Source organism: Gallinula chloropus (assembly GCF_964237585.1).
Source record: "Gallinula chloropus genome assembly, chromosome: 2".
NCBI lineage: Eukaryota > Metazoa > Chordata > Aves > Gruiformes > Rallidae > Gallinula > Gallinula chloropus.
The window spans coordinates 106680949-106700884 of record NC_140086.1 but is presented as its reverse complement, the minus strand read 5'-3'; the positions used below and the strand labels follow the sequence as shown (position 1 = coordinate 106700884).

Genomic DNA, 19936 nt, shown 5'->3' with positions numbered 1-19936 from the left:
GCCAATATACCTGAAATATATATATACATATTTGAGTTCTGGGGTTTTAAATGAGTGAGTAATATTATAGTATCCACAGCTAGGACAAGATGGGGGCTGGGTCCTACTGTTCTTCAAGAACAAGACACATTGTCATATCAGGATCTTATCAGTCAGAGATCTACTGCCCCATGCTAGTGGGAACATAGTCAGTGTTACACTTCCCACTTTGAGGGGGGGATTTTAATTTCTCTCTCTTGCTTCTTGCTGTAGGTTATCATGATGGACACATAGTAATACGGTGGTTCTGGGCAGCAGTGGAGAGATTTAACAATGAGCAGAGACTCCGGTTGTTGCAGTTTGTCACTGGAACGTCCAGCGTGCCATACGAGGGCTTTGCAGCTCTCCGAGGGAGCAATGGGCTGCGGCGCTTCTGCATAGAGAAATGGGGGAAAATAACCTCCCTCCCAAGGTATGTCCCAACTAGGATACAAAAATAGAAGTGCTGTGAGGAAGGTGAGCCTGGTACCTCTTTTGCACCTCTCTGTCAGTGAAAGGTACTGAATACAGTAAGGACATCTTAAAACAGAAGAGAAACAATTATCCGTTCATTCTCTAATTGCATTCAGAGAAAAGTTGGGGGGGGTTGGTGCCTTTTTGATTTGCAGGCTCAATTTAAGCTACTTTGAATTCTGGCAAATGGTTAAGCTAAAGACTTCATAGAGTCAGAGAATAGGTCCAAACCTAGTTCTCTTACGTTGATTTTGGAACAGATCCAGACCAGAATCTGCAGAATCTGTCGGCTGATTCTGTTCCCTTTACTTCCAAAATACTAGTAAAAATACTTGTGAGTTTACAGACCCATGAATGCCTGGATCAGTCGCTGAGTTTTGGCCAGAGACCTGAGTGTAATCCCTTCATTTGCTCCGATAGCTCCACTTTTTCATCATGAGGAAGCTTAGTGAAGGGACTTCAGACTGTGTGGTGATAATACCCAATTTGTTACACCTAGTTCAGTCAGCCAGCTAGGAGCAAATGAGCTGTAACATCACACAGTGTCAAGAGACTTCACAGTGCTTCCCAAAGGAAGGGGTCATCTTCCTTTTCAGGATGAAGGGACTGGGACACAGAGGGGTGGTCTCACTTGCCTAAGGCCACCCAAGAGAGCCATGTCACAGCAAGTGATAGATTCAGCTTTGGCTTCTGCTCCAGCATGTTATCTGTGACCAGCACTCATCCTCCCTCACTGAAGCGAGTCACCTTTCCTTCAAAGGTCCTTACGGTTGCCTCAGGCCCTGCCCCATTGAGATTAGAGAGCAGTTTTCATGCAGTCACATCTTTGCACCTCTGAGATAGTTTTGCTATATGACCCTTTTATGTAACATTTGGTCTCCGATAGATGCTTTCTTCCTGCTCTTATCCTTTGCTTTCAGCTGCAGTCCAAAGGATGCTACTTTCATGGCACAAAGAAAAAAAAAAACCTCCTCTTCTAAACCTTGCAGATATATTCAGACAATCAATTAACAATAGGTCTGTTCTAGTTTTCTAGTTACTTGCTGTCCATGTTGTTTACCCAGAATCATACTCTAAGATACGGACTTGAGCAGACATCTAGTGTCCCCTGGAGAGGGAAAGTCTAAATGTGGTCACCCTGTTAGTCCAAACCCTCTCAAGTCCATACTTATGCAGTGGAGAGACACAGGAGCTGGACCAAGATGCTATATCAGCAGACATTCTGAACTGATACCTTACAATGACTCCCTCTGAAGTCAGGAAAAGGGAAGTAAGCGTTTTTAAGGCACAACTCATCTTGGCCAAACATAGACTTTTAAAATATTTCAGTTGAATTGCACCTGGTACCTTCTGATTTATGTCCGTTGCCTGTAAAGACTCCACAGAGACTGTATGGAGAACTGGAGCCTACATGAAAGCTAGGTGTAGGCACTGAGATTTAAACACAGATGAAAACTGAAAACATGTAAGGTCAGTAAGATGACTCATGCCCTCTGAGCCTCAGCCATCCATGTGGAAAGAGAGCCTGAGAGCTACGGTTTGCTACGCATAGGCCTGATCCTCCTTTTGCAGCTTATATGTGTGTGTGTGTGTGTATATATATATATATATGTGTGTGTGTGTGTAGTCTGGTTCTATGTAAGCATTTTGGAGCTGACCAGGGGCATTCCTGCCTGTAGAGAGGCAGCAAATGGAAGTCAGAGACTTGTGCAGCATTTCTGCAGAGCTCTCTTTGCACTCCTCCATCTGGGGTGGGAAGGGGCGAGAGGGGAGGGTGGACCTTGGCACGTGCACAGAAAATGCCCTGGGCTGACCCAGGGAGTTCTGAAAAGGTAATTGGCCTCTTTCTGCTCTGCTTAACTTTCTTTGTGAACCTAGGCATTACTTATGACCTAGATTCATTTAGCCCCAAGATATCCACTTTAACGACTTTATGTTTGTCTGCAGATCACTGAACTTGCTGCTCTCCCCAAAAGAGGCCTCTTTTCCAGGTGAAAGTTGTTAGCACCTTTTAGAAGTCTTAGAGCCCTGCATTCATTTTAGCCAGGGGAAAGAGAAACAACACTTGCTTGTGGGGAATAAACACAGCTTGATCACCATGAATTATTACCTGCATTTTTATAAAATTATGGGGTGCTGCAAAGTATACACAGTGTTAAGAAATACGTAAAACACAGAGGCTAAACCTGAAGGCTCCTTAAATCCTTAGTTAAGCAACTAAATAAATGTTATTTTAAACTTTTTTTAAATGCCTGATTATGGATTGCTCATGTTTATTTAGATTTACTTACATATTTACTTAGACTTAGATGCTAAAAAAAAGTCCTATGTCATATCCTGTAGGCCTTTTGGACCCTGTAATATGAGTGTAACTAACTTTAGCTGTTTAAAATAAACCACAACAAATTCCCTTGTCTTTCTAACAATTCCTACAATTTCAGAGTCTTAACACTCATCAGACTTAGTCATTTGTGTGCTTGGTGGGCATCTGGCCTCCAGCCAGGGTCAAACCTCCACAGTCCTAGATTGTATCTCTTAATTACTGGCCCTGACCCAATAAACACGATGCTGTGAGAGGTGTTACAGATGCTTGCATGAAACTGAAGCATTTGGCTTTCCTGGCATCCAGGTAGATGGTGGGTCACCAGGTATAAGTTAGTCTGGCCTTTGGGTTTTCAGCTGATTTGCAAAATACCAAGATGACTTTTAGGTCTATCAAGAGAGTCCAGGACTTTGTGAACTCCATTCTCTCATCCCTGTTCCAGGTGGCTGAAGTAGTTAGACAATTCTCCCTTACATCTCATCCTTAAACGTTGGCGGTAGAGCACACAACTGCCCTTTGCTTCCAGTGAGCAAAGATGTGATAATACCTAAACTAGCCACATGTTTAGCAGGAATGTGGCGCTCCCAGAAAAAAAGACATGGTGTAAATTTCTAAAGCACAATACTTTCCAAAGGATAACCACTAATATGTAATGCCTTGAGTGCTTGAAAGCGCTGAAGATAAGCAAGGCTGTTTTAGGAAGGTTGAGAACCCAGTAACTTGTTGCACTTATTCATCAGTGCCAGTTCCTCTACCTGAACAGGGTAATGGTGCTGCAATATGTTCATGTAAGACAAGGAAGAGATTACACCAGTGATTTATTTCTGGAACGTGCCTGTGTACCAGACACACTAATTCTTATCTGTATTCACTTTTCAGACAACATATGTTAGGAAGCCAGAGTACTATGCAGCTCAGAGATGTTGCTCTAATCCCAGATTTTTAGATGATGACCCTAAAGCAGGTTCCAAAGGTACTGTCAGTTTTACAGGTTCAACAGGATGAATCTGCAGCATGGTTTCTCCCAAACTGTCATAGGGAGTAGCTACAAATGTAGCTTGTTGTAGGAAATCACACCCAATATGTAGCAGGTGCAACCTCTTGGTCATCAAGGTTGAGTTTTACTCTCCCTATCCAATATGCAAAGTTTTCTCCTAACATAACAGAGTTGCATATTTTACTACTTGTAACTCATCGCTTGAGTAGGGGTGGATGGAGAATTCTTCCAGCCATAGCCTCTTCTGAATCAGGAAGCCTCTCTTCACTTTAACTGTGTCATGCAGGTACTTAACACAAAACCAGTTATAGCAGTAGCTTTGCAATAATTTACTCTTTGTTTCCCAGCAAATATTATTCATAGAACCATAGAATGCTTTGGGCAGGAACAGACCATAAAGACCATCAAGTTTCAACCCCCTCTGCCGTGGGCAGGGACAGCTCTCACTAGACCAGGCTGCTCAAGGCCCCATTCAGCCTGGCCTTGAACACTGCCAGGGAGGGGGCAGCCACCACTTCCCTGGGCAACCTGTTCCAGTGTCTCAACACACTCACAGGGAAGATTTTTTTCCTAATATCAGACGAAATCTACTCCCTTCCAATTTAAAACCATTCCCCCTCATCCTATCACTACAGGCCCTTCTAAAAAGTCCCTCTCCAGCATTCTTGTAGGCCCTCTTCAGGGATTGGAAGGCTGCTATAAGATCTCCCCAGAGCCTTTTCTTCTCCACAACTCTAGCAACCAGTCTTCGTAGGAGAGGTGCTTCAGCCCTGTGATCATCTTTGTGGCCCTCCTGTGGACCAGTTCCAACAGTTCCATGTCCTTCTTATGTCAGGGACTCTAGAACTGGACACAGTACTCCAGGTGGGGTCTCACAGGAGCAAAGTAGAGGGGCAGAATCAGCTCCCTTGACCTGCTGGTCACATTCCTTTTGATGCAGCCCAGGATCCAGTTGGCTGTCTGGGCTGCAAGCGCACACTGTTGGCTCATGTCAAGCTGCTTCTTCCCCAAGTCCTTCTCTGCAGGGCTGCTCTCTAGCACATCGTCTCCCAGCCTGTATTGATAACAAGGATTGGCTCGACCCTGGTGCAGGACCTCACATTTGGCCTTGTTGAACCTCGTGAGGTTCACATGGGCCCATTCTGGATGACATCCCATCTTTCTGGCATGTCAACTGCACCACTCAGCTTGGTGTCACCTTCAAATTTGCTGAGGGTGCACTCAACCTCACTGTCAATGTCATTGATGAAAATCTTAAATAGAGCTGGTCCCAGTATGGATCCCTGAGAGACACCACTTGTCACAGTTCTCTGTCTGGACATCAAGCCATTGACAAATACCCTCTGGATGTGACCATCCAACCAATTCCTTGTCCACCTAATCATCCACTCATCTCTCCAGTTTAGAAAGAAGGATGTTGGGGGGGGGGGCAGTGCCAAAGGGTTTAGTGTCCAGATAGATTGCATCTATCGCCTGCCCTTCCTGTGTCCACTGATGTGTTCACCTCATCATAAAAAGCCACTGGGTTGTTTAGGCAGGATTTGCCCTTGGTGAAGCCATGCTTTTGAATCACCTCCCTGTCTTCCATGTGCCTTAGCGTGGCTTCTAGGAGGATCTGTTCCATGATCTTCCCAGGCACAGAGGTGAGGCTGACAGGTCAGGAGTTCCCTTTCTTCCAGTCACCAGGGACTTCCCGGGACCGCCATGACTTTTCATATATGATGGAGAGTGGCTTGGCAACTGCATAAGCCAATTCCTTCAGGACTCTGGGATGCATCTCATCAGGTCCCATAGACTTGTATATATTCAGGTTCCTCAGGTGGTCATAACCCTGATCTTCCCCTGCAGTGGGAGAGGCTTTACCCATTTGTGCCCTATCTTGAATCCCACTGACCCACTGTTTTCTACTACAGCTATAGGAGACAATAGTTCCCTCCTCTTAAAATCTCAGCCTGCAAAAGTGTTCAGTGCCTACAAATGCCACTGCCCCATTTCTGGTTGTGTTCCTCACCTGACAAAAACTCCTGTCAGCTCCAAGGTTATTTCTGTTAGAGTATCAATTAAGGACCTCAGCATGTATCCCAGCAGTTCAAGTAATCACATTCGACGCAATGAGGTCACTTTCCCCATCAGTGCTGAGCTGCAACTGCCCTTTCATCCAAAGAGATTTTCATTCAGCAGAGTAGCATTAGTGATTACCACCGTACTGTCTGAGGTTTGTGTATGATAAAGACTGCCAGTGCTACCAAATATCTCTTTTGTAAGAGAATTCTGTCCCTCTCTATTAGATCATCAAGTATTTAATCACCCCAGAATCCCATATAGCAACTTAAAAAACATTGTGTACATCTACAAAGAACTCTGTTCTCACCATTGCCATCTCTCCCAGTGGACTGAGTGTGTGTGCCTTGCTGTCTTACATCATTCCTTATCTCCCATCTCTCTTCCCTCTCTTCTCACATAACAGAAACACCATCTACAAATCTACATTAATCTGTTAAGCAGTGATTCCCAGACAACATCTGAGTGTTCCCTCTTACAGACAAAAGGAACAAAAATTGTTACCTCTGGGTCTTGAGGCTGGTCAAAGAAGGGTTTGTGGGTTCATCTACAGAAAACAAGGTGAAAAGGAGAAATGCCCAGTTTCTGCCTGACAGGCATGCTTATCTTAGAACACAACTCTTACTTTAGTTGATAGGTTCAAGGTATAAGTAAGGTAGGAGGGGATTTTGTGCAACTTACTGCTTTTGGACTCTCCTCATTATGGGGATTAAAGGAAGTGACGAAGAATACAAAAATGTTAAAAGCTTATGCTCGTAATTTTTAGAGAGAATTCTTCAAAGAAAATAAATAGCACAGTACTAGGAACAGTGAGCGAGATTAAAGGTTCAGACCCACCAAAACTACTCTGAGCAATGAAGACAGGCTGCCAGGGAGAATGAAATTTTAAGTGGTCCGTTTACTGCTTTACTTACTGGAGGATGAGGGCACATGAGGGTCAGAGTTGGTTTACATGACTTTATCTTACATTTTCTTCTAGAGGAGCCAGAGTCCTTTCCATAAAAGCTTTTACCAGTCTAATTCTTATTCCAGACCTCTCACTCCCTGAACACCCTCTCAAATGTCAGCAGGCTTATGTGGTGGGAGGCTTAATCAAGGGAAGAAGGACTTTTTCTCATTGCAACAAGTGTTTCTCACACTGCTGACATAATGTTTTCACCCCAATATGTGCAGCAAGCCCAGTCCTACAAAACAGCAAGTGTCCCCTGGATTATGTTTACTGTAGTCGCTCTCACTGGGATCCGTAGTAGGAGATCAGCACCGATCAGAAGGAATTTGCCCCTTGGAAGAACAAGGCAAAGAGCTAGGCAACAGTGGGGGTTATGGAAAATATCTTTGCTCCTTAATTGCCCTGAGTACTGCAGCATCACATAGCCATGTGATAGAGCAGACTACAGGCCAAACAATTTGTCTTTAGCCCGGTTTGGAAAATAAAGGTTTCGGCTTTCGGTTGCAAGAGGCAGAGGTGCAAGACTCAGGAAAGAGGGAACTTTGAGCAAGGATTCCTAATCAACCCTTTCTCTTATTTCAGGTGAGGCAGAACATGTTGTTCAGTTGCAGAAGTAGGCACCATGTCTGACCTTTGCAACAAAGAACCAATTAGACCCATTGCTGAATGTACACCAGACAATTTTGCACATAATTATCTTCTTGTACGATCGAGCAAGCTTCCCTGGTATCAGTGGATTTGCAGTAGATTCACATTAGATTCAGAGCCTGGAATTTGAACTCAGGTTTTGCCATTAGCAATATGTTCCGTTTTGCACCTTAAGTAGGTAGAAGTGTAAACCTAACCAGCATAGGACTCCTGAAAATTAGTTTTATTTTTTGATTTGGTGGTGGCTTTTTTTGGAGCGAAGGTATTTTAGTCTGTAAAGTTGCTGAACAGCTAGAGAACACAAGAGTGTTTCCGTATTTCTAGACATGTTAACTTTCTCTTCCATTCTTTATAATAGTCTCTCCCCACAATAAATTCCTCAAGACCTTCTCCAAAAGTGTCCCCTTCTGTAAGATACATAATAGGAAAAGGGATGGATCTTTTTCCTGAATTTGACTAGGTCAAGTGTGGCTGAAGGTCAACAACACTCCAAGGTTGTTTCATAACCAGTATGAAATGAGATGAGTGATGATCAGTCAAGGTGAATGTCTGCAAGAAAGTAAACACCAGTCAGTGGCTGTGGATATCTTTGCACAATAGAATGCATGACAGCAATGCCCAAGATGCTATATACTGTTAAATATGCCATGGTTAAGTACCATACAGAGATACTACTTTAGGTTCAGCAAAGCATCAGAATCCACACCTGAGCCACCGTGACTACGCCACTTCCATTTCTGGAGCCAGGCAACTGAGCTCCTCCAGACCAGCTGTCTCTGAATGGTGCCCTCTTGCCTATGATAAACACGGTCTGAATGGACTACAAGAATCCTTCAGTTAATTAACTCCCAGTGGTTGATATGTATTGGCAATGGATTGTAGAAACAACTTACACTGCCAGAGATGGCTGAGATAACAATAAACAGTGCAGGGCTCCTCGTGGATAATACACATGAGCTACCATGTTTAATTTCAAGAAGTCCTAAATAATGGCTTTATTACTGTCTCTCTGTCACTATCTCACATGTGTTCCCAGCTCGTTTCCGCAAATTCTGTGTTTATTGTACACTCTCAGAGAGTGACCAGCTAGCAAATCTTCATTCAGAAGGGGAAAAGGGATGGTAAAAGCTCTCCTAATTGAAATTGTGTGATGTAGTGAAGATTGCGTGCCTCTGGCTATTTCAGTTGCCTGATTGCTTTTAATGATTCACCATTGGTGCTTGATAAAACTCCCTCCAAGTCTGCAAGTCTCAGGCCATCCCATCTACCAGTATCATGTTTTTCTCACTTTGTGGGTGGCCTAAGAGATGACTAGAATGGTTGCAATAATTTCTCCATGATAGTTCTTCAGCTTTAGTTTTGAAGAAATAAAATTGAATTAACGCATGAGATTGAAAAACTAAAACAACTTTATGGCTTATAAAAAAACTAGGGACAGGGAACTTAAACATTGTTAGCCATTGAGGCTACATTTCTTAGGTTTTTGTTGATTCATATTTATTGGAGGGTGGAAGAGGCAACAGAAGTATTTTTTCTAGCATCATGTAACAGTCCAAGCTAACTGAAAAAAAAAAGAAACCATTTTAATGAAAACGTGCCCCCTGTCTGTGTTGAATGAGCTCTACGCTTTTTCACTCAGTTGAAATAGAGGAGCTGTTGTGGTAGGGGCTGTTTCTTTGCTCCACATTTCTATAGCCCCTCGCACAGTGAAGTGCCATCTGCATCTGGGTCTCGTTGCTGCTACCAGAAAAGCTACAACACGGTGGAGGCAAGCACGGAACCCATTCCACAGCTTCTTTTGAAGGTGCTGCCAACTGGGGGTGAATATAATGATAGAACTGGGGGAAGAGAGGGTCATCACATTGGCAGCTTGCTCTGCAGAAAATATTTTGCTTTTCCCTTGGCTACTACAAACAAATAACATTTAAAGACCAGACTTAGAGCAGATGGCCAACAGCTGACTTACAGGAACATTTTTAGCAACCTACCTTCTTCAGTTAGCAGATCCCTGAATGGTCTTTCACCAGTCAGCTCTGCCTCTCTGTAAATATAAGTGAGCCTGTTCTGTCAGTATAGTTCATCACATTATATTCGTCCACTGGTGTAAAACTTACTACCCTTTTATGTTGGATGTACAGCTGAGTTGCATGTAAAAAAAAACCAAAACAACAAAGGAACCAAAATTATAGTAGTGACGTTTTTCTCTCTGGTAGGGCCTAGAGCCCAGCTTCTCAGTGACCTCCAGTGTTCTTGTCCATGAATCCCTGCCACATCAAACGCAGAGAATTATGTTGATACTTAGCTTGTGTCTTCTATTTGAAATATTTATGTGCATATATGTATATTTCAGTACCTCAAATTCTGGCAGAATTTGAGAGTTTTACTTCAATACTTAGAATTTCTTTTTATCTCTCATGAGTGAACTTGAATGGCTTTAGTCTTAATAGGAACTTGTTTTCCCAATTCTTATTTTCTCAAATGATTTAGATTAAACTTAACATGGAGCATATTTTCCTTTTGCAGGGCACACACATGTTTCAACCGTTTGGATCTTCCACCTTACCCCTCATATTCTATGCTGTATGAAAAGCTGCTGACAGCTGTTGAAGAAACTAGCACCTTTGGACTTGAATGAAGGGGTTCAGGCACTTCTGGTGTTTTTCTGGCTGATGATGTCACCTTTCCTGTCCACCATCATTTGATCTTGGTTTTCATGTTTTTATTTTTGAAAACAAAACAAACAAAAAAAAAAGGTCAAGGTTGACAAAAGCTGTGCATGAAGAACTGCCGCCCTCTAAGATCTAACCTTCATGCTTTCATCCTCTGTTTCCAATGGACTGCTAGTCTGTATGCAATAGAAAAACAACTGTCTCAAGGTTTCTGTATATCTCTACATACCTCCATTAATAACAATGAAAATACAAATGCAAGTTACACTACACTTGACCAAATGTTAATAAATGTTTACTTCCACCTACGTTGATTAAAAAATAAAAAAACCTCATCAAGCATTCCAAGCTTTTATATGCCCACATCTTCTAAATCAATTCACAGTCCATCATCCTTCTTAACTGTTGAATTCAGTACTAGGAGCTGGTCAAATATATCTTCATCCATCTTCGTTTTCTGTGTATGTATTGTCCATCTGAGAGACACCTATGAGCAAAACTGAATTTTTTATATATGAACTCATGATCCACATCAGTTGCATCAGCTGGAACTGGCCCAGATACATGGTGCAGATAAGACCTTCAAAAACTAAAAAAAAAAAAAACCCCAACCAACCAACCTGTAACGCAATGCAAAGCATAACAGCAATTGTTATGATTGTTACTTGCCAGTACTGGAGAGAACTTGCACTTCAGAGATACTGGGAGGGGCATCTCCATTGTAATGTTTACCACACAAGAAGCACAAGGTTGTGCACACTCAAGAAGGATGTCTTATGTAGCATAAAGGACAAGGCTCCCTGACCTTAGTGTTGTATATGACAAGGAAAAGGGAAAAATAAGAAGAATGTTCTACTCTTATGAATATCCTTGGGTCCTGTTTACCAGATCTTTGTTTTCCGGTGTTTAAAATGCTCCTTTCCAAATGAGAAGTCTAGACAATCCCATCCCCTGTGTCAGAAGCCATTTATTTTCTGTCAGGCTGGGCTCATCTGTGGTTGCTGGGGGCGGTTTTCATTTCCGTCATTTTTCCTCTGTTGTTCAGTGCAAATCTCCATAACCTCAGGAGCGGTTGTGAGCAGAAGGTTTCAGTCCAGGGTCTATAAAATGAGAAGCTGCAGTGATTGAGGGTGCTTGTCAGGGATGAAGGGGTTTGTAACTCTCTATGGGTTAAGAATTTGTTGTACTTCCTCTTGGAGTCAGCCTAAAGGCCCTCCAGTCATGTTAGGTACCACTAGAGATCTAGCTCTTGTTACTGCAGGCGGAACCCTCTTCAGTTTGGTGTACTTTGAATTCCAACTCCGAAGCCAGGGAACGAAAGGGAAACAGCAGTAGGCTTGTCTTCACATGGATTTTGCTGAGGCTGTTACGATCAAACACACTGCTGTGATTGTTTCCTATTCATTATTCTTTGCTGCCCTTGTTTCCCAAGACTAATCTCAGATTGAAAGTGTTTGTCTTAACTGGGAAAAGGAAATACGAAGTATCATAACCTCTGACACTAAATATGTTAAAGGATGTATAAAATATGAAGTGAGAGACTTGTGAAGGGTGAGTGAAGGTAAGTGAGAAGGTAACATCGTAGTGTCTAGCAACTCACATGAAATACCACACCCCGCTCAGGGTAGTTTTGTGTTAACTATGCTTGAGAAAACTGGAAAATCGGGAGATTGGTTCAATGTCTGACATATCTAATTCCCATAAATTTTCTCTCCAGAGAAAAGAATTGGACCCTGCTTTCCCGTGTATTTTTATGGTGGCTATACAAAAGTCTCATCACATTTGAAGAACTGCATTCTGAGAGTTTTAGATCATTCTCTTGCTTTGATTCTTAGGTCAATAGGTATTTGAAAGGTGATGGACCCAAAAGCATGTTTCTAAGCAGAAATGGTAGCTTTTGTTAATGATATATAAAATACTTGAGATATTTAAATTGCCCCATTCGTTCAATTTCTGTTACATTTAAGTCACTTCTATAGTAATTTACTGTATGGCTTTTACTGACAATCTATTTTATAGTACATGTTGCTATTCTTATTTAGTGCTCCCGTTACAGTTACATGTGGGGGCTGCAGCTACAGGCCAGCTTCATTGTACCAGACACCGAAAATGACGCTTCTCATTTCCACAAATAAGCTCTCAGGCATCTATTCCACATGACCGACCCCACTGCACAGTAGAGATGGAAATCTTTTTTTCTGAGAGCATCTGTCACGTGCACATGAATTACATCAGAGCAAGTCACACCAGGAGAGACTGAACGAAATCTCCCAATGAACGTAAGTTCTGCCTCTTTACCACTGGGCTCCAAATTCCAGTGGTTCCTGTTTTATTCCTGGTGATGTTACAAACTCTCCAGCACTATGACAAAAGCTGGATGTCTTCTAACAATAGAAGAAAAGAAAGAGAAGTATCCAACCATTTGCTCCATGTTTGGCCAAGTTAAATAGTGCATCACGAGCTGTCTCGTTAACATAGTAAAAAATAGGGGGAAAAAATTCCAATCTTTACAATACTGTATATTTAATTTTTTTAAGTATTTAAAAACTATATTTTATTAAGAAAAAGTGAAACTATTTTTTGTAGCATAATAAAAGATGTTTGTATTTCAGAGGCAGCATCAAACCCCACTGATTGAAACAAGGAAGGCTTTCTCCTGAAATTCTTCTTTATGACATGTTCTGGCACTGAACACACACTAAGCTGGATTAGGTGCTATCCACCTCCATGTTTGGCTGATGCCATCTCAAGCACCTTGTGTGTTTCTCCTCTGGGAAACATACAGCATAGCCAGCTGCTTCCCATCAAAACCCTTGGTCCAAGCTGGCTTTCAAGTGCACAGAGAAAGAAACTGCCATAATCTGCTTTTCTTGCATTCTATGATTCCAGTCCTATCCCTCACCCTTTCCAAATGCCCTACCCCAGTAGGTTTGCAAACACTGACATCATCTCTAGGATATCCAGATCGACGCTTCACAGTGCATTTCTCCATTCATGAATTGCATCATACCATGGGCTGAATCTGGTCCCAGTCTGGAGTGAAGGGGAAGTCATGTATCTAAGTAGCATTGTAGTATTAGAGTGAGGCAGTGAATGGTGCTAGCAGGAGAGAGGGAAGAACCCATCTTCCTTGCCCTGTTATTTAACCTGCCCATTGTGCAATTAATTGACTTTGTTGTTGTAGTTATGCATATGCAAGACATATACCCTTCCTTGTTCACCTTTCAATTCAAATGCTGTTACTCATATTATCATCTGTGCTCTCCCCAGGTCTGCATTTTCATTTGTAAAACACTGACTGTTAATTACAGAATTTCTGTTTCATTGTTTTCCCACAGGAAAGACAAGGAGATACTCCATAGGGCAGATGTACAATGAAATAATCGGCTCAGCTCCCTCACCTCAGTTCCTTTTAGACACAGTGGTGGCTAGATTAAGATACAACATCAACATCCATAGATTTTAAAATGCAAGTGAAAAATGGTGTAGGCAATCTGACAGCTTTTGTGAGCTGCAGTTTTCCATACAAACAATGAATATTGGTCATTTGTACATCTGGTTTCAGAGTACCCATATCTTTCTCAGAATGACTGTTGTGATGATACTAAAGGTAGAGGGAGGGAAAGGGATATTTGTGTTTATGAAATCATGTTGCCATAGTAGGATTAAGCTGACTAATAGAACAAAAATAAGTATTTTAAATTATCAGTAGGTCTTCCACCTTGAAGTAGTCTCACTGACTATTCAACCACATAAACTATGCAGGATTTGAGACAGTACAAACAACTGTACCTTACTGTTAACCTTACAAATGCTGTCACTCCAGTCTGCAGTATGTTACATGAGCATTCAGTTTCAGTCACCTGGCTGTGCGTCTTCTGAACTTGACTTCCATGTTCTAGGGAGGTCCATGGCTCTCACAAGGCAAGAAGTGAGTGGTCCCCACTGCATCTAGCATCTAATGGAGAAATCATGAGTTTTGTACAGGTCTGACACAGAGGACTTTTTTCACCCAGTTTGCTCAAGTGCCCGTGAAGTTTACAATGAACTGTAGCTAAAGTTTGAGTTTGTAGCTTGTGGAGAGAAGGGGTGTTTGTTAGGTTTGTGTTTTGTTGTTCTAGTTTCACTGTAACAAATAGTTGGTTGACATACCTCTAGTTGAAAACAGTAGGAGACTGAATTTGGACATTAAAATCAAATAATAACTAAGGTAAAATACACACACACAGACGACAAACTAAACTCATCCTTCGCTATTAATCTTGTGACAGTTGATGGAAATCCAGAAGGACAAATTTGACTGGACAATTGTTTAATTTCTGTTGAAATAATAATTATTTGCCCTGTCTCCATAGTAATATTAGTAGGGCTTCCCAGTCAAGATTAAACACTTTCAGTCACATGCAGACCAACAGATCTTTCTACAACAAATGCGGTGCTTTTTTCTTATTATTCTTGCTGTACCTCAGTGTTCGTTATCGAAAAAAATAAATAAATTACTGCAATATACTAAATCTGGGAAAGGTTTTCCAGTTACCACAAGGTCCAAAAGATTGGATTGTTACTTTCTCTCTAGTGAGTCATGTAGTTCCTTTGTTCTAGTAGAAAAACAGATGCCTGTAGATAGTAGATACTAGGTATAGTAAATATTGTACCATTAGCCAAATTCCCTGCAGCTTCCGATTTATCTAACAGAAATGTCTGTTACGGTTTTTGTTAAAGACTACATAAAGTCAATGGCAGGAAAGGTCCTCATTATTGGACTGATTTTGCTTATATTGACAGAAAAATGTCACATGATACTCAGGCTGTGCTTTCTATTCAATCATATCACTATAGAGGAATGTCAATAAAATCACTTTGTTATGGCATTGTCTGGACTGTCTATTACAAATAACTGATTTCATAGAGGATAATTTTTTCTAGAGTGTGTGTAAACTGGCACTGCTGAAAGTCCACAAATTTAAGGAATTGCTCTTCCAGGATCTTAAGCTTTCTGACCATTTCATTCAGCCCTTCCACTGTTCTTGTTCAGTTTCTCAGGGGACACATCTAAAACTTGAGCATCGCCACGTAAGTGTGCATAACCCCCTGCTCTCGTAGGCTACCCTAAGACCAGCCCTGCCTCGAAAGCATGTGAGTTTATTCCTCACTATTGAAAATGTCTGGGCAAACAGAAGGACAAGAGAGATGTACCCACTAGTTACACATACCTCCCTTCTAGGGATAATTACTGCATTGTAGGTATGAAACGCAAGTGCAACGACGATTTCTTAATAGCGTATGCTGGGTCTGCATTAAGTGTTGACAGCAAATAAATAGCAAGATGCTCTGGCATCCTCAGTATGTCACACCCATTTCTCTGCTGCTCGTCACTGTAATATCTCAGGCATGTTTCATTAGCACATTCCAGGATAGATTAACACACCTCAGATACACAGTCAGCAGACACCTTGCTGACCATACCTGTTTTCTTACATAAATGCCACCTCATGAAGTATGATGGTACAGAAGGAACAATGGGAAAGCTTTCCTTTCATAAGGAAAAATACAAACCCATGAAAGACACTCCAGCAGAAATGGTAAGTATATTTTGCACAAGGCAAATCAGTAGCAAATATGACTGTGACAACTCTTCTGCAGTCGGCACTGTGTTTCATCATGTGTAGGAAGAGCCAGGTTCACAAGCCTGAGGCCAGAGTTGGCTCTTCTGCAGCAGGGACATTGGTGGGGGCAAGAGTGGCTCCTCCCATGCATATGCTCACAAAATCTGGGTCTCACAGCCCAGCCATTATTCAAAACTCACTTGTGGGATCGTGTATGTGTGTGAGGAGGAAGTGGTGGAGAGAGTCTTTGTGAGACTAAGCTACGTTTCTCTGAACTGCTCCCACAGAAAGGAATAATCAGCATTGACTAAAAGGCAGTGAGATGAGCTCCTGATCATTAGGGTACCTCAGAGGTGTTAGTGTCTGCAGTGGTGATCCATTTATGTGGAACTTCTACCAGAATCCATTCTACCTGCTACTTAATTCCTGCTGAAAAAGTGGCAGTCCACCTGAAGCTGTAGTGTCAGATGTCTTTCTTGGCATGCTAACAAAGCTCCATAATCCTATAGGACGTTACAAATCAGTAATAATCCCTCACCACTCTGTGGTAGCGAAGTCACGGTTTTTTTGCTACAATGGACAATAAATCCACTTGTGGCCTGACATTCGTCCTTGTGTAAGAGGCCAGACTGGACAATGGCTGCAATTTCTGGAGAACAATGGAAAACAAAGCCACAAAGGATCCGCTGTGTCTCCTCCAAACATAAATCTGCCTCGAGCTGCAAAGCAACACTTTTGTTATTTTTTTTCATTTAATTCTGGTAACCTTCAAAAGCAATTTTGCCTGAAAATAGCTTTCATGGATATATCAAAATGAAGTGTGTGTAGCTTTGTTTAATTTGTACCTTCATGGAATTAAGTTTTGAAGGGAAAAAAAAATACATTATTCCATTATTCTGCCTGAAACACAAGCCCCGACCCTTATTTTTATATTAGGCTTTGGTGTAAAGTACACTTACATTGTTTTAACTGTTGTAAATGAAGCTCATATCCACAGTGGTATGATATATGGCATGTTCTTTGGGGTTGAATAGAGCAGAAGTCGCTGGAGAACACAAAGACTGCAACTAATGATGTTTTTTCCTGAATTGCCGGCACATAGGATTTCAAACAATACACTCCCCTGGCATAAGAAGGTAGTGGAGCTGCATGGGAAAGTTTTCTGTGTCAATGAAAACAATAGTAACACTGAGGTCACTTGCCTTTCCTTCTGTGAAGAGCAGCACACTTTAGGGACATGCCTTCACCTTTTACATTTTTCAGGGTAAAAGGCTGGTTTGGGTTATTTGCTTATGGGTTATTTGGGTTACAGAATTAATCAGCTGTAAGGGGAAAAAAAAATGCTGTAAATACTCTGTGGTGTGACCCTGGCAATCTGCTCAGTCGGTTTGAAAACGGGCCACAGGCAGCAGCTGAAGAACTACAGCCGGGTGGGATTTCCTAATGGTGGTTTCCCATAACCAAAGCAGCATACCAAAATGAACTGCACGTGCCCCCATTTTTCTGTTCTCAGCGCTTAACGTGTCTGTAGGCAAAGCAGTATAGGTACCTATCCAGCCTGCCACACAGTCATCGTGTTTAGATAACAGCTTTTCAGGAATGCAGCTGGGGCAGCGCTGGAATCTGCTTAGGAACGTTGTTACAAGCTGTGATTTGACTTCGGTACCTCCTAGGTATGTCTTGGTACTAAATCCCACCAGCGACTTTTTAAGAATGGCTGAAATTTGTCACACAGATTTCTCTACAATATTATACTTACAATGTGTGAGGAGGTGTTTACTGGCAGCTTTGGCATCTGAACATAAACTTCCCTGCTTTTGGTACGTAAAAGTTTAACAGCTTCAGCGGTTGGTGCACTGACTGATAGAACTGGGACCTTAAGAGTTTAACCCCTACTACTGTGGTATGCAAAGCACAGAATATGGCTTTTAAACATCATAATTGTGCTTCAATGGTGTATTTCAGTCCTCCTAATGTACAAACTGAACCAGGAGGCCTGAACACAGACATAAAATAAGTAGTGGTGTACCCTGGGTTTTGTAAAATGTAGTCTACCAAATCTGTGAAAGATGGAGTAATCCTTGGGGCCGTCTTGGCACTGCAGAGGAGCTGGGAAGGTGATCTGAGGAGCACCCAAAAGAGCGCATGAAGACTCATAAAGTGTGTTTTCCAACTTGTAACTCAGTATTATAATAATATATGTAAAACTCATGTTCAGGTGGAAATTTCTGCAAAATATGAACCTGTGAAAGTATTTTGGAAGGGTTGCTCTTGGATTCTCCCAGCACAAGACTGTTCATGCCTCTTGGAAATGACAAAATCAAACACACCACGCAAAAAAGAGGCACACATTTTACTGCCACACGAGCAGCAGTGTATCTGAACTCTCTCACAGATACAAAAATAATTTGACAAAGCTGGCACTAATGACACCTAGTGCTGCCACTTAGTGGAGCTGTGTTTTCCTGCCTTACACTGGAAAAGTGTAGATATTTTGTTGGTGGTGTAGCTAGTAAGAAAGTGTAGTGTGGGACTTTTTCAGTGGTGCTGGGTACTTGGAGCTCTTGTGTAAGTGCCTTTATGCAGTGATGAGAAGCGTTTGAGGAATACAGGTGTGAAGCACCTCAGGTGAGGAATGTGTACTCTTAATTTTTCAGATGCCTCATGAAAAAACCAATCACATCAAGAAATAAGTAGCTGACCAATGCAAAAATGATAGCTTCATATTGATCTTAAGCAGCCTGCAGAAACCCCAGCCACAGAAGATGACAGTTTTTTTATCATTATGGAAATCAAAAGTGTGAATTTAGCACCTGAAAAACAATCTTAAATTATGTGTGCTGACCTGTGGATGACTAGATTTCTTATTTCTGTTGGAAATGGACCATCATCATCATGATGGATTAAGGCAACTCTTCCATCACGTGCAAGTTGCCTGAATGCATCTATATTGGGAAGAGGAAGGTCCTGTGAAGATCAAGCTAGAGTCAGACTGACACAACTAAGCAAAGCCTATGTCCCTGTGCAACAAGTTTGATCCACCTCTTCCGGGCAGAACTGAAATTGCTCTTTCACTTCAGTGCATGAGGACATAAGCTGGAACAGTCATTCTTCGGAACAGAGTACCTGTGGTAGTGTCGCCCACCTCACCGCCTACTTCTTACTTCTCAGGCCAACACACAGCTCATGAGAATGAACTCCTTGGGTGCCACTGGCAGAAAAAAAAATACACTGAAATTTAAAACAGTTCATGTTATCTGTACAAGCAGAAATCAGCGTTTGTTATGTATGGCAGCTGAGTGCAATTGAGCAAACAACAGCTAATAATATTTCAGTGATTGAAGCCAAATACCCAAACAACAGAAAAAATCATAGGTTTTTTTCAGTTGGTAATGTATGAGAGTAACCAGCCTAGAGAGGTCTGCTAGATTATCTCTAAATAAATCAAGCATTGTTCTTATCCACATCTCCTTGTCCCTGTGTGGATAGCACATAGATGCTTATGTCACCATAAGATCAGCACTGGTTTAATACACAGGGGAGTCATAAAATTTAGGTTTATTCTTTTTACAGGGAAAATTTAAATTAATACAGCATGTATCAGCTCCATAATATTCTGGAACAACAGAGCAAATCATAGTCTGTGCTATGGCTAGTGCATAGTAAAGTGGAAAAGGATTTTATTTCAGTCATTTTTCAAGACGGTAAAGCACATTTTTTTCATTTTTGTCAGTGTCTTTCTGTTCTGTGGATAACTCTTTTCAAGAATGCAACAAATGTTGTACTAATACACTGAACCTTTGGTGTCTTTAGTGATATTTTCTACCCTAAGGAAGAAAAATAGATAAACTTATATGAGGTAAACGCTCTTCCAGACAGTAAAAAGCAAAATTCAAAAAAGTGTCCATAAATTAGATAAAAATAAATATTATCTTGAATTTACCTGAATAAAATAGCCATCGGGGGGGGGGGGGGGGGGGGAGCAGCTCCTGTTTTGTTTTATACAAAAGTAATTGCTAGATTTTTCTAAAAGGCATTTAAGAATCTAAAACTTACAATTTAACTTAAAATATGGCCAGAGAACCTTAAATATTCCAAAGTGTTCAGAGGATGGTCTATTCATATTCCAGAAGCAGTAATTGCACTCCTTTCCACATAATTTTTGCAGCTTCCCTGCACTCCCCTCCCCCA

The 19936-nt window shown here is 41.6% G+C and overlaps 1 protein-coding gene across 1 annotated transcript in view; it reads left to right on the top strand.

Moving 5' to 3' along the window:
- The window catches only part of HECW1 (HECT, C2 and WW domain containing E3 ubiquitin protein ligase 1), a gene marked incomplete at both ends in the record, with an annotated part of 179193 nt that extends 169088 nt beyond the window's left edge, over nucleotides 1-10105 (top strand). Inside the window, 2 exons of the mRNA XM_084260642.1 lie at nucleotides 253-451; nucleotides 9994-10105. Of these exons, the coding sequence (XP_084116768.1) occupies nucleotides 253-451; nucleotides 9994-10105 (311 nt within the window). The remainder of the gene's footprint in view (nucleotides 1-252; nucleotides 452-9993) is intronic.
- Nucleotides 10106-19936: the final 9831 nt, after the last annotated feature.